Source organism: Fusarium coffeatum, assembly GCF_003316985.1.
Source record: "Fusarium coffeatum strain FIESC_28 chromosome Unknown BRIP53273_contig_89, whole genome shotgun sequence".
In the NCBI taxonomy this organism is placed as follows: domain Eukaryota; kingdom Fungi; phylum Ascomycota; class Sordariomycetes; order Hypocreales; family Nectriaceae; genus Fusarium; species Fusarium coffeatum.
The window spans coordinates 1-14,009 of record NW_022157884.1 but is presented as its reverse complement, the minus strand read 5'-3'; the positions used below and the strand labels follow the sequence as shown (position 1 = coordinate 14,009).

Below are 14,009 nucleotides of genomic sequence, written 5' to 3'. Positions count from 1 at the left end.
AAACGCCAGCGCATTTTTCTTTTCCCCATCACCGCTTCTGTCAGCCCGGTATATTTCCTTACTTCACTACTAATGATCCCAGCAGCCTGGAACGGACCACCACCTCGTGCCTTGAAAATACCGAGGATCGTGATTTTAACGCCTTCATTGGTAAAGAAGGCCAATGCGTCCACGTTTTCGGAACTGGTCTGTGTGTTGATGGATAGATGGTCGAAATTTACTGTCAGACCATTTTCAACTTGTTTGCTATGCTGTCCGCGATAATTCCAATTAACTTCCTAACCGTGGCGCCTCGTTGTAGAACCGAGCTCTTGGTTCAGGTCCAGAGCCTAGACAAGACGGAAAGCGGACGAGGCGTTAAGAGTAGTACTGACTGTGCACTTACTAAGGTACCATCTGTTGTTGACCGTCCAGTGAATCACATTCCTGTCCAAATCCCATCACTGACCGTTGCTTTTTCTTGCTGATCTTCCCCTTGACGATGGCTTCATCGAAAGGCCGATGGCGTTCGGAACATCAGCCACGGTGATGACAGGCATGTTTGCCAAGACGACATTGGACTCGAGAAAGAAAAAAAAAAAGATATCCAAACGGCTAGATACAGCAGTGCATGCAATGCTTGATAAACTTGGTCTTGGCACGGATCCATGGGTCATGAGGGATCCATCAACCTACAGCGGCCAGTCCGCTATAGACTCATCTCGTCCTCTGCATTCCGAGCCTCGACTGTCTTCAACACAGACTGCGGGGTAATGCAAAGGAAAAGGAGAATAACCACCGTTAACAAACTGCAGATCATATTTCATCCCTTACAGTTGTTGGTGCAGGCTGGTGATGAAGTAGATCAATCACCAACCTCCTTCACCTGACGCTATCAGCCATCAACTGAACTGAACGGCAATTGACCGTTTCATCCCTTGGCCCATTGTGATTGTCCGTGAGGATCAAACACAAAGGTAATCATGCTGCCATCATGTCTCAGTCCATACAGATAGTTCCGTCCAGTTACTGCCTCTCTGGGACTCTCTGTCCCCTGTCAGACACTAAAAGACTCCCCCTGCACCGCAATGAGCTGCATCTCGTGTGTCGACAGACGCCACTAGCTCAACTCGGGAGCAGCCCTTTCGAGGAATGCGCCTGTAAAAGGGTGGGCATCACCGCCAATGGTTCCCGTTGAACCTCACGCGAGGGAGGCAAGCCCAGCTGATACAGCACCGTACCTTATCTCATCTCCTCTTCTTCTCCTGCCCTGGATAGAGGAGCAAAACCCAATCGATAGACTTGTTCAGGGCAACCGATCAACAGCAAATAGGTACGAAACCTTATACAGCTGCTCTACTAACAAAAACGTCCATTCAAACAAGAAAGAGGTCATCAAATGGTTGGCATCTGCATACCAGTCGAATGGCCCCTGCACTGATAGACCACCCCACCCCTTGTCCTGTTCAATCCAGTCCTGCCCTGGAGATCTCTATTCACGATTTCGAAGTCAAGCTCAACTAGGATCTTCATCACAGGAGCCTTACAGTGATCTATAGTGCACATCGCCATTAAACAGCAAGAAGCAAATCTCGACTTGGCTATCAACTCTCAGCAGGCCGAGAAGAGTTAGTCTGCTGAATGCATTTCTGGTCGCATTTGCCATGAGGGCATCCACGATCGAAGACGTGGTGATCATCTGAGTATATCGCGAGATCTGTTGCAGCAAGTGGACTGATTGACTTTATGGCTCTATCTCCAAGACTTCAACTCAAGTGACAGGTCAATATCACCACATTGTTCAACATGACTTCTCTGGTTGTAAAACTCTGCTTCACCGACTGTTGGAGGCGTTGGGTCAATCTTGGTCGGAGGCATAGCATGAATCAAGGTCAACCACTGACAGCACACGTAGAGTCATTCATCCATCCATCCTCTCACGATAGTCAACAACCAACTCTCTGCTGCTGAAGGTCCTTAGCCCCTGATCCTGACCCCTGGCCACTGACCCCTGAGCCAGCTAAGCCAGTAGCGCACCTGCACGAAGCCATCGAGTCGCACGCCCCCAAGATCTCTTCGGTAACTAGTCCTCTTATTGGTCAGCCCTGCATGCACATCCCTGACGCCTGCATGTCAAAGGCCCTCCCACCCAACGCGTGGCTCTGACTCGTTCTCCCCTGCAAAAGAGTTTGAGTTTTTGCTTTCGAGATGTGGCTGATGCATTCGCTGTCACTGTTTACGCAGAGCAAGTGTGGCTCAAGCACCGGAAGAGGCATGTGGCGACGCCGACACGTACTGGTCCGACCGCTTTCGGAGCCTGCAGTCACTTAACCTCAAGTCAAACGGTCTAACCTTTGGCTGGTTTCGGTATATGCAGCTATTCGCAGCGGTCCCAAGTCCACAGTTGCTAGTATTCTCCTGGTTTTTGTCTAGATCTTGAGTTTAGCTAAGTAGACACGAGGAGTTGGTAGGCTAGTTCGTGACATGTCCTCCACTCACACTCATGCGTACAGCTCATGTATCCACTAACCTCAACCAGCTGAATACGATACAAGACAGGACGACACGATACTGTACAGAACAGAGCAAAACTTTACAGCACAACAAAAGCAGGACTGTCGTGGTCATCACTTGATCCTGAACCTATCATGAGTGAGTTCAAGGATCAAAACATTGCCATTCCTGAATTCAAGGATCTTTCCCAGCAATAGCAAAGAAGTGGCTGCAAAGAGTGGAACATCTCATGACCTTGGCCTTGGCCAGCATGTCCGCGTGGTTGGGTTGGTCCTAGCCTCATGCCCAACATCAAACTACCCAGCTTGTGACGATGCGGGGAACACGTTAACTAAATCGTAAACTAATGCCTTGGATTGGGGCCGTGATCGGGAGGCAATACAGAAAGAGCCCAATGGGTGACTCTTGGTGGTATATTGCGGTGTAGAACATTTAATGCAAACCCGCAGTATCCTTGCAGTTGGCAGTTGAGTGAATCTACAGTGTTCGTGTTGGGTGGGTTATCCTTAGAATCCCTACCATCGACTCGTATTTTCCCTGCTGGATCTACTTTTAACCATCAGTTAACTGAAATATAGTATTTACCCTTGTCTATGTCTATGTCTATCTTTATTTGGGATCCTCCGTGGTTGCGTCCGATGCTTTCTTCTTCCGCTCCGGTCGATCGGTCGGTCCGGGCGAGCCCCACCCGAGTCCCGGGCTGCCTCTGCTCCAAGTCTCCACTTTTCATCCAGAACCTCGGTTGAAGCCGCGGGATTGGCGCTTCCCGCTCTCAAACCCCGGTCGAGCTGTGCACTGCCGCTCATGATCGCCTGAACAGCATGATAACTCAGCATTGTAGGGGTCTTTAAGTTTGATGCATGATGAATGACATAGCTCAACGGTTCTCGCGATGCTTTGTTTGTGGAGTTAGTTTACAGGGCTTTCGTTACAATGGTGTTCATCGTGACTGTGTTGCCTCTCGGCTATCAATTTTCTTCTCTTGGATGCCTCCCAATATCGGCGCAAAACCAACAGGCAAACGTAACCAATACTCTGTGATGCATGAAAAACAATACCAAGAAAGATAACACAGTTTCAACGTTCGCCTCAGACGTTTCAAAAATGATTGACACGCCTTTCACTACAGATGAAACTCAGTACTCCATCATCTACCCTGCACCCCAGATGAGAGCGCTTACCATGCTCCTCTAAGCGCCGCGTTTCATAACAGACCCTGGCTCGCTGTCATTACCAGGCGCCTAACGAACCAAGCAGGACATGGACCTTACCGGACCTGACAAGAATAGAGTAGTTACCGGAATAGATTTGTACTGTAGTACTGGCGGTTGTTTAGATGGAGCCGCGGTCTGGGCGATCCATATTAGTTACGGGCGTCTATATGCTCTATTTCGACACTACTAGACGCCGTTTAGTATTCACTACGAGAACTGTCCTTTCTATCTTCTTCGTGGCAGTGCAATCATGCCAAGATGATCGAGACCAACAAGTTGTTGGTTACGAAGGCGACACGCACAATCCTTTACGGTCGATACGACTGGCTGGTCCTGATCATCCGGCCTGGTTCGTCCCGGGTCTTCGGTAAACATCTCAAACCCCATCCGAGAGGCTGTGTCGTGGTAGGTCGTAGGATCTGGCCGGCCATTTCCTTTCTCAACAATCGCCCAGCTTCATGTGAATTGTCACTATGTAACCGATGCTGGCCATTCATCCCATACCTACCCCATATGCAGTTGGTCTTACAACACAGCTCCACGATCACAAATTAGTGAGAAGGGCGAGACACAATGGCCATTGTCATACGTAGAAGATTTAATCAATTGTCCTGCCTTGTAATACACACCGGATATCAAACCGCACGCTGAGTCCTACCGTCTACAAAGCACATTCAAATTCAAAGCCATACGAATGAAGATTAGCCACCCTTCCTGGGAACCTGCCTTAGCGTGTCCTCTCTTTGCCATCCCAAACGCCTTAAAAGACAGGCAATTGCTTGTTGATTCTATCCCCGTTCTCTGTCATATCGAATCCACATCACCGCCCCCGTTAGCTGACTAGGCCCAACAACTTTCGACCCCATAGCACAACTCGCCAGTCATGTTGGCCAGAATGCCTGGTGCGATTATTGGGAATCGTCTAGCAAGTTGTAAGGTTAAGTTTACCAAGGCCAATCGAAGCGTAGTCCGAGCCAAGAGGCATCCAACGGCACGGAGTCAACTGGAAACTCGACGACTGTCATTATCGTGTCCGTACCTCCCCTTTAGCATTGATCAGTCAAAGGATTCCTGAAAGCTATTACTGCTTCCACTGCCTGACTAGCCCGCCGGCGGGGCAAGTCTAGTGCATTTGCATCTGCATCATCTGATATGGAGCTCCGTATCCCACCTAGTGATAATAGCCATTCGCCTGAGCAGATGCCTGCTCCTGTGCCAGAAGCGGTTCGAAGTAAGGGTGATTGAAGGCTCCCTTGGCCGAGATACGCCCTGCAGGGTCGTAGACTAACATCATCTCAAGCAATTCGAGACCGTGTTCGTCAAGGTTGCTGCACAGAGGATTGCTGTAGTTGCGTTGCCACTTGGGGAAGGATGCCTTAAAGTCTGGGTAAGATGTAACACCTGGCCAGCCCTCTTCAGAGGGCGTACCGAGAGTGCTAGGAAATTGTCAGTTGCCTTGGAACAAATCTTGTATGCACACATCCCTTACCGGAAGATCTTGAATATCTCGTCAATTTCCGAGTCACCAGGGAAAAGAGGCTTCCGCGTGCACATTTCAGCAAAAATACAGCCAACGGACCACATATCGACACCAGTCGAGTATTGACGGCCTCCCAGGAGAATTTCAGGGGCTCGGTACCACAGAGTAACGACTTCGTGAGTGTATGTGCGCAGAGGCACACCAAAAGCTCGGGCAAGTCCGAAATCAGCGAGCTTCAGGTTACCTTCCTTGTCAATTAGGAGATTCTGGGGCTTGAGATCACGGTGGAGGACGCGGTGGGAGTGGCAGTACTTCACACCGTCACAGAGTTGGTACATGAATTTGCGAACAACCATGTCGCCGAGGCCTAGGTGCTGCAAGTACGGCGATGAACCATCTGGTAAGGCCTTGCCTCGACCACCGTCGCTAACGGGGAGAGACTCCATGTACTTCTTGAGATCTAGATCGAGAAACTCGAAAACGAGGTACAGCTTGTGACCATCGGCATGAACAATGTTGAATAGGCGGACAATGTTGGGATCCCGCATTTCCTTGAGGAGAGAGATTTCGCGAATGGCGGTGCTTGGAACGCCTTCATCTTCAGCTTCGAGGCGGATTTTCTTCAGGGCGACAATTCGGCCGCCATTGGTGAGGTCTCGAGCTTTGTAGACGACACCGTAGGTACCTGAAAAACGTCAGAATAATAGACTGACAGAAAAGAAGAAGAAAAGAGCTGGTGATCCGTAAAAGCTTCAGGGTGCGGCTTAGAATGGAAAAGCACACGTACCTTCACCAATCTTCTCCAGCTTCTGATAATTCTCCATGGTTCGTCAATGCGTTTCAAAGAAGCTATCGCAAATCGATGGTCGAGTTGAAGAAAGGGCGAAATGCGCGAGTCGTCCTGAGAGTATCTAAGCGAGAGACACTGCGTCGGCGGCGTGGATAGTGGTAGCTGTAGCTGCAGCTGTAAAGCAGAGCTCTAGGGTTTTAAGTTGCGGTGATGCAAGTCACCGGACGTCAAGCAGGAATCGAGATTGCGCAGTGGGTATCTTGTCTCGTATCTTGTCTTTGTCTTGTCTCGTCTCGTTATGCGATCATCAATCGTGAAACTTCGGGAAAGGAGCCAGGCTCGAGTTGCTCGGGCAGCAAAGAGGAAAATGTCTTGGAGTTGAGACTATCTTTGCTTGTCGGTGACCAAAGAAAAAGAGGTTCCGCCGATGGTGGGGGAGAAGAGGAAGAAGAATGGCGGGGGAGGCAGAAGAAAGAAAAAGGGTCCAAGTCCAGTACGAAAACGCTCAGGTCTATAAATCAGAATAGAGCAGAACAGAACAGCGCAAAGAAGATGAAACAGAACAAAGAAAACTTGACGCCAGCTAATGCAAGGGCTTTTTGGATGGCTTCGTATTATACGAAGAGAAAGTGAGAAAGTGAGAGAGCGAGAGAGAGAGGACAAGTTCGAAGACGGTGATGTTGATAGCAGTTGTCTCGTATGGATGGCTTTGGCTTTGTGGCGGGCGTTGCGCAGATGGCAGTGCCGATGTTCCTGGCTTGCGATGGACGAATGGAGATTACCAGGTGCAGTCCGATATCCAATGTTTACTTTTGGACGAGATTGGGCAGGCCGTATTTGTTTGGTTTGTTGGCGCGGTTCCGGCTACTATCAGTCAGGTCCCACGGACTGGTTCGTGTTAGTGGTCAGCATCAGTAAATCTCCAGAACGACCCCCCTGTAGCGATCAGGTCTGCAGGTAACAGCCATCCAATGGCGCCTCGGTTCTTTTAGCTCAATCTGCTTAACACTGAAGTTCTGGCTGTCCATTGGTGAGAATCAGCTAAACCTCAATTAAATCTGCGAACACCTCTTGCTTCTTTAGGTCTCGGGGAGACGGGCACTATGAAGCTTAACTACGCTACTGTACGCGTCTTGGTCGCGTTTCTTTGTCTCGGGGTAGTTCAAAGAAATACATTCTTCGGAATGATCATAAACCTGGTTTTGACATGTATAGATAGGGCAGCAAACAATTTCTTGTTTTTGAGGAGAGACACGATTAAGACGCTTTGACTTATACTGCTCTGCTTCGTCAAAGTCAATTGATCAGACATGAATATATCCACCCAGCAACATTTAATGTCAACTGACAGAGTACAAGTCACAGTGAACCAACTTCTGTAACTGGCAAAAGAAGATAGGCGAACCAACTGGCATTGACCACACATACATACTACTTGACTGTATGAGGAGCAACGAGGATGCAAAAAGTGAATTCGACGCAGGCCTGATTCGAACAGACGCCTCCGAAGAGAATAGATTTCTAGTCTATCGCATTAGACCACTCTGCCACTGCGCCTTGATGAATTGTTTGATGGAAGAAGGTTTTGCTTCAGAGCCTATACACTCCAGCTCGGTAAGCTATAGCTATCATTCTCCTTTTCACACTCGTCGACTAAAGAATTCCTCAGGTTAATCTATAGTGAAAATGAATGTCAAACCAGGCTGTTCTTCGTTCATTACTTGAAGGAGAGGTTTGTCAGCGGCGGGTCCGCAATTTGGCGTATTCAGTCCATGTTGCTTGGTCAAAGAAATGCAAATACGCCAACTGTCACCAAACATCCGGTACGTTTATGCTCAGATATAAACTGTAAAGAGCCGAGTCTGTGGATGGACTTCTTATTGGATCCAAATCACTCTGCTTTCGGTGGTCCCAAAGCTTAATTTCGTGTACTTCAGATACGGAGCTGTAGACAGGCTGAACCTCGATGCATATATATTATCAAGGTTCGGACAGCGTCTCTCCATCCGAACCCGAACTCATGGCCATTGGCGTGATTGTTAACTTAGTATCTATCCGGGTTGTACTTAAGGTCGATATAAATCTACGTACTGTGGTGAACTACCCATACCCAGCACCTGGTATTTCATCTAAGACGATTCTGTAATATCACCGTGGTATTTGAAGGAGTTACCGAGTAGCTTTGACTCGACACAAACAAGGGGTCCTGTATATCAAGTCGTTGTTCAATTTATGATTCCTAACTACGACATGTATACACTCAACAATCTAGCCATGTTTGACATATCGCCTCTACATGAAGTTTGTCGTATCTCGTATCTCTGGAGCAACCCAAAAGTGAACTGCATGTTTGTCATCCGCTCCCCCTCCTCTTGTATTACACTCATTCATTTATTGATGTTTCAGAATAATGAACTATGGCCTCACTCAAGAGAGCCAATTGACCGAGTTTCTGAGGTAGAAGTTCCTTGCATCCTTCCGAGAGTTTTGTCTTTACCTGACCAAAGCACACGCACGTCATGTACTCTCTTTCCTCCTCAAATCTAATATCTTTCCCAGATTCAAAGTCCCCTTGGCTCCCCACCCTGCAGGGCCAGCATCGACATCTGGCCGAAGATTGATATACCAAGTCCACGCTCGCTTGTCTAACTCATCGTGGCCCAGAGTACTGGCCCAGCTTGCAAACAGGAGTCGTAATGCACCAAGAACACGGCCTAGATTCTCATGTTTCTCTTCATTTGCTGCTGTAACTGTCTTCTTCCCGCTATCTTCAACCGGCGCAAAAGCTCGTAGTATATAGTTTCGTGCGCCTTCTGGTCGGTGGATTGGCATACCCACGGTCGAAGTTGATGGGTTCTTGTCTTCTAGATCAAGAGCCCAGACAGGTTCGCCGTTAAGACTAGATGTACGCTTCTGCGATGATAGAGCGTCGTTGAGACATTCTCTCATGAGTCTCCAGCGATCCGGGCCGAGCATGACACCACCATACCATCTCGTAAGCACAACAAGCGTGTTGCTGATATCAAGATCACGTAGTTGTTGAAGCAAAAAGTTTCCACATCCCGATTCACCATCATCAAAAGAAGCTTCTTGCTTGAGAGGCGAGTTTCCATAGCTGGTTCGGATAGCCCAGGCGTTGTGTGTTGCAGTCTCAAGTTCTGGTTTCTCCGCCATCAAAGATTTGAAGACTGTTCCGCGTGTAGAAGGTGAGCTTATAGGTGTCGCATGGGCTATGAACACAGACCCTCTCGAAGACAACTTTTGACTTGCGGTCCAGCCTTTCGGGTTCGGTTGACTGCCTCGAAGGGTTGCTGAGGAAGCGGTGGACGACGTAGGTTGAGAAGAACCTGACCAGGTGTATCCGCTTCGTTTGAGAACCGGAACGGCACGGTTCATAATTGTAATCTTTGGTTGTCCCTCGGGGGCTTTTTCTTGGCCACCTGGAGGAGTTTTTTCAATACCTATACTTACAGCTTTTGTTCGTGAATTAGCGCTCACGACCGCTTGGGCGAGGCTCAGCCGACTACTCGGAGGCTGTTCCGGCATGGTGAATCTCAATAATTCGACGGCAAACGCCAAGAATAATGGTGCTCTGTTTGTGATGACGGTGGTGTTGCGAATAATGTCCTCGTCTTCCTCGAGGGGTAACTCCAGTGCTGCTTCAAGATCATCTCCAGACATTGCACTGTAATCCAGATCTCGTCGATGGGCTTCAATTTTTGGTTTCTTTGCCTCAGTGGTAGTAGCAGATCCATCTTCTGCTGCACGCTTGGTACCACTCTTCTTTTCGTGGCTCTTGCACGCGGTGTGTAGACTCTTTGCCGTCTTAGCATCGCCAAGGGCTTCCTCGATTGTAGTCAAAGGGGCTTCAGCAATTTGAGCAATGCTGTTACATACACATTAGTCTAGGAAGGAGTATGGGAGTTTAAATGAACATTACCTTCTAAGATTCTTTGATTGAAGGGCTTTTACTTGACCCATTGCTGCCATCATGGACACTTTACGCGCCGTGAGTAGGCGTATGAGCTCCTGAAGGTCATTTTGTGTAGCCATCTCTTTTTTGTAGAGAATAGATCTCAAATAAGGACTAGTTGTTTGTGAGACACTCTTCAGATCCTATGTGTCAGTTAATCGACAGGACCTAGTCAGTCAAATGTAGATGTTGTAAGTCCTAAGCTATCTATTAACCGTCAACGCTCGCTCCGCGATATGATGAATGCTCCCCCAGAGATCGGACCCACCTGCCTAATGGATCAGACCCGCTCCACGAAACGAAACCCTGCCTGTAAACGTATTTTCCATTCACTTCCACATGTAAAACCTCATCAAGACAGCTTCAAATTCCCGCCCAACGCCTCACATAGTACACACCATTACAATATCCATGGAAATACCGTCGTCATGATCGACCCTGCCCGAGGCCTCACGATGAGAGCCTTCCGCACCCAATGCCGTTTTGCGAGCTCTACACCTCGAACTCCCCGCCCTCATATCAAGACACAACCAGCATCTCGACCCCCACCAAAGGTCTCGAAGACATACAAACCGTACAGCTTCTGATACATATGCGATATTCCAAAGCGAGCATACTAATACGCCACGTCCAGTCAACCTCGACCTCAACATCTTACAAAAGCTTCTCCGACCTCATCCTCATCCTCGTCCTCTACATCCTCGACAGCTCCCAAACAAGCCGAAACCCTCCTCGATCTCTGGCGTGCAACATGGCTTCCTCTGACAGGAGCAGCTCTACTCGCTGGCGCACTCGGTTTCTACATATTCGGTACAGCTGCCGCATCCTTCAAAGCGACACCTTGCAGCGGCGCATGCGAACACTCTACCCCGACCGGCCGACCACCAGCCCTCGATGGCGATAATGCAGAGCAATTCGATAAGGAGCTCACTCTTCCCGAATGGTGGATGGGTATCACGAAGCTACGAAAGCGTATAGCAGAGCACGCGGACGGGCATGTACTGGAGCTGGCTATGGGCACTGGTCGTAACTTGGAATACTTCAACTGGGAGCCACTTAACAAGCGCGTGGAGGGTAAACTCAGCAAAGTCGGCGGTAAGATCCCTCGAGGGGTCTTGTCATTCACTGGTCTCGATATCTCGGTCGATATGCTGGATGTAGCTCGAAAACGCCTTGTCAAGACCGTTCCCCCCATGGAGTCGTCCGCTCCCATCGTCCGCGCATCGACTATGGCTGACCATACTGGTGGGCAACTGTCCTACCTCAACGATCAACTCCGACTGATTCATTCCGATGCACACCATCCGATTCCCGGGCCCGCGAGCCCTGCGACCACGAAATACGATACAGTCATCCAGACATTTGGTCTATGTTCCGTCTCTGATCCTGTTGCTGTCGTCAACAACCTGGCCAAGGTCGTTAAGCCAGGCTCGGGTCGCATCATCCTCCTTGAGCACGGTAAAGGCTGGTATGGAATCGTCAACGGCCTTCTCGATCGAAATGCAGGCAAACATTTTGAAAAGTACGGCTGTTGGTGGAATCGCGACATCGAGGACCTCGTCGAACAGGCAGCGAGCAAAACACCAGGCCTTGAAATCATCAAGGTCGAACGACCCAACATTCTCCAAATGGGCACCTTGGTTTGGATCGAACTGCGAGTCAACGACAAAACCTCATAACAAATATCACGCGTTAATTTGAAAAACCAGTATGAAGAGAGTGAGAAGGGTTTGTAGAATATGAGATTATGTACAATATTCAAAGCTGAAAGCAATATGTGCGGCATTGCATTTTTAGAAACCCGATATGCGCATCCGTTTTTTGCGCCGAATAAATCAAAACCATGGGGATGCTATGATCCCTTTTCCTGGTATCCCAAACCCAATCAACCAAAACACCAGACTGTTCTAAATGTACAAATACCTCAACAGGCGCCTCTCCATGCAATTAATATGTAAGTATGTCGTTATCCGTCGTCGCAGACATGGCGGAATTATCATCTCATTCATCCCCGATCGTTTGCATCCGCTGAGGAAGCCATGATCGCTCAACATGTGTCAAGCAGGCAATCAAGCTCATCAATCTCAATGCTCTCAGCACCTTGGTCCCATTCCATAAGCTTGCTGAATTTCAACCAGCTTTCACCATCATCTTCTTTTCGGGGACCTGATGTCATGTTTGACATGGAGCTAGGCTTGACCGCGGGGCTGGTAAGCAAGGCACTTGAAGTGAAGATGCGGTGGTCACCGAACCAAAAGTCGTCGCGGTATCCATACTCGGAAGTGTGAGTGGTGCGATCGGCGGTCTCAGCAGCAGGGGTGTCCTCGGCAAACTTGCGTTTCTGCAAGAAATCGGCCGTTTGTGTAAACTCCCGCTCGTCTTTTTCCAGAGGCGGTGAGTTATGACGACTGTTGCGACGGTTTGGTACAAAACGATGATGAGAAGGAAGAGAGCCGATGGGGGTAGCAGGCATCATGACTTCATCGTCACCTTCCTCAAATCCATGGTCCGAGAGATCGACCTCGGGCGAGGGACTGAGCTCGCGCCTGCGAGCTTCGACATCATCAGAGCCAGAATCGTCCGTCAGCGATACGGAAGGTGTGTCAAGGGCGGAAAGAGAGGGCACAGCGGAGCTAGGTTCAGGGATGGGTTGACGAGGGCAAGTGGTGAGAAAGTAGTAGGTCCTCCGAGGGTGGACGCTCTCGAGTTCTTTGGCGAGAGGGCACGGTTTTTGGGCGGTCCAGCATGTTCGCTTAGCATATGAAGCCAACCGGGAAGAGATGATGGCGCAAGGGTTGGCAGAACTGGGATCGGAATGTTAGCGCACGGAAGGCTGAGGGGTTGAGGGGAATGGTGTCTCAAAACTTACTGTTGCACAGAGGTAAGACGTTGGGCCAAAACGGTAGCAAGCTCTTTGACCAGATGAGGACGGTTTCCAGTAGATTGCAATTGAACAATGACGGCCTCGACGATGTCGTCGCGGATCGCCTCGAAATCAATATTGGCCTTGGCTGTATCCAAATCAAGGCTCGAATCTAGTGTTGGTGAAGGAGGTGGTGTCTGCTCAATGGCAATGTCGTCGGAATGCGATCGCTTCTGACGTTTGCTGGGATGCGCTTCGCGGGCCTCAGAACCCGATGAGGGTGATGACAAGGCGGATGAGGCAGCACTGGGTGAAGACGACGAAGACGATCTTGAGGCGCTCTTGGAGGCTGCGGCAGCAGCACGAGCAGCTTGTGTCATTGGGACGTGAATGCCGAGACTGGGTAACGAAAGCGACTTGCGGCGCGTATTGTAAGGCATGGCGATTATGTTGTGTTGAAATAAGACGAGGATTAAGAATGGAAGAGAAGAAGTCGGGTCTATCTAGACTTTATCGACTTTCGTAGAATGGTCACCGGGACGTCGCTAGCAGTTGTAACCTCAAGTGTTGAAACGGATCAGAGAGATCGCCAAGGGTCTACTATATCAATCTAGCGAGAACACCGATGATGTGTTTATGGGCATGGATATGGGTATGGGTATGGATTAAAGATGGAAGAATGAAGGAGGAGAGATGTCGAGGGAATGATAATTGAAGGGGGGTGGGAGAGTTTGTTATTGATGGATGGGATGGCTTAGGTTGTGTTGAAGCCGAAAGTGGAGGCGGTCTATGGGTATTGACGACACAGGCACAAGAACAAGAGCAGGAGCAAGAGCAGAAGCAGGCCAGAGCAAGGGAGCAGCGATGGCAACCACGAGGAGGAGTCCAGTGGAAGGGGATGAGATGGGGGGCAAAGAGTGGGCGATGAGACTTGTACAGTAGCGGTGCTGGGGAAGGCACAAACGGGGAAGCTAGCTTAGAAGGGACTTGCGATGAATCAATTCTTGTAAGCTGATAGGTTCGGAGAGAATGTGCTTGACTCCATTGCAAGACTGGAGGCACACTTTGACTTACAAGAGCAGGAACGATGATCCTCTTGATGACGGGAAAGAAGAACTCTGTATGCTGAATGCCACATTTTGGAGCGCGCAGTCAAACACAGCACAAGAGCTCGAACTTTTTTTTTTTTTTTTTTT

General features: G+C 49.2%; 4 protein-coding genes across 4 annotated transcripts; 1 reads left to right on the top strand and 3 right to left on the bottom strand.

Annotated features, from left to right (window-relative positions):
* Nucleotides 1-4,878: 4,878 nt before the first annotated feature.
* Nucleotides 4,879-6,011, bottom strand: FIESC28_04389 (uncharacterized protein; the record flags this gene model as incomplete). The annotated part of the gene is made up of 3 exons (XM_031158536.1): nucleotides 4,879-5,143; nucleotides 5,197-5,872; nucleotides 5,975-6,011. 3 exons carry the CDS (start codon nucleotides 6,009-6,011, stop codon nucleotides 4,879-4,881), a joined length of 978 nt encoding a protein of 325 aa, XP_031017373.1.
* A 2,483-nt stretch (nucleotides 6,012-8,494) lies between these two features.
* On the bottom strand, nucleotides 8,495-9,967 carry FIESC28_04388 (uncharacterized protein; the record flags this gene model as incomplete). The annotated part of the gene is made up of 2 exons (XM_031158535.1): nucleotides 8,495-9,863; nucleotides 9,918-9,967. The coding sequence occupies 2 exons, from the start codon at nucleotides 9,965-9,967 to the stop codon at nucleotides 8,495-8,497; spliced, it is 1,419 nt and encodes a 472-aa protein (XP_031017372.1).
* A 411-nt stretch (nucleotides 9,968-10,378) lies between these two features.
* FIESC28_04387 (uncharacterized protein) lies at nucleotides 10,379-11,629 on the top strand (the record flags this gene model as incomplete). The annotated part of the gene is made up of 2 exons (XM_031158534.1): nucleotides 10,379-10,524; nucleotides 10,585-11,629. The coding sequence occupies 2 exons, from the start codon at nucleotides 10,379-10,381 to the stop codon at nucleotides 11,627-11,629; spliced, it is 1,191 nt and encodes a 396-aa protein (XP_031017371.1).
* A 368-nt stretch (nucleotides 11,630-11,997) lies between these two features.
* FIESC28_04386 (uncharacterized protein) lies at nucleotides 11,998-13,253 on the bottom strand (the record flags this gene model as incomplete). Its single annotated transcript, XM_031158533.1, has 2 exons — nucleotides 11,998-12,754; nucleotides 12,820-13,253. The coding sequence occupies 2 exons, from the start codon at nucleotides 13,251-13,253 to the stop codon at nucleotides 11,998-12,000; spliced, it is 1,191 nt and encodes a 396-aa protein (XP_031017370.1).
* Nucleotides 13,254-14,009: the final 756 nt, after the last annotated feature.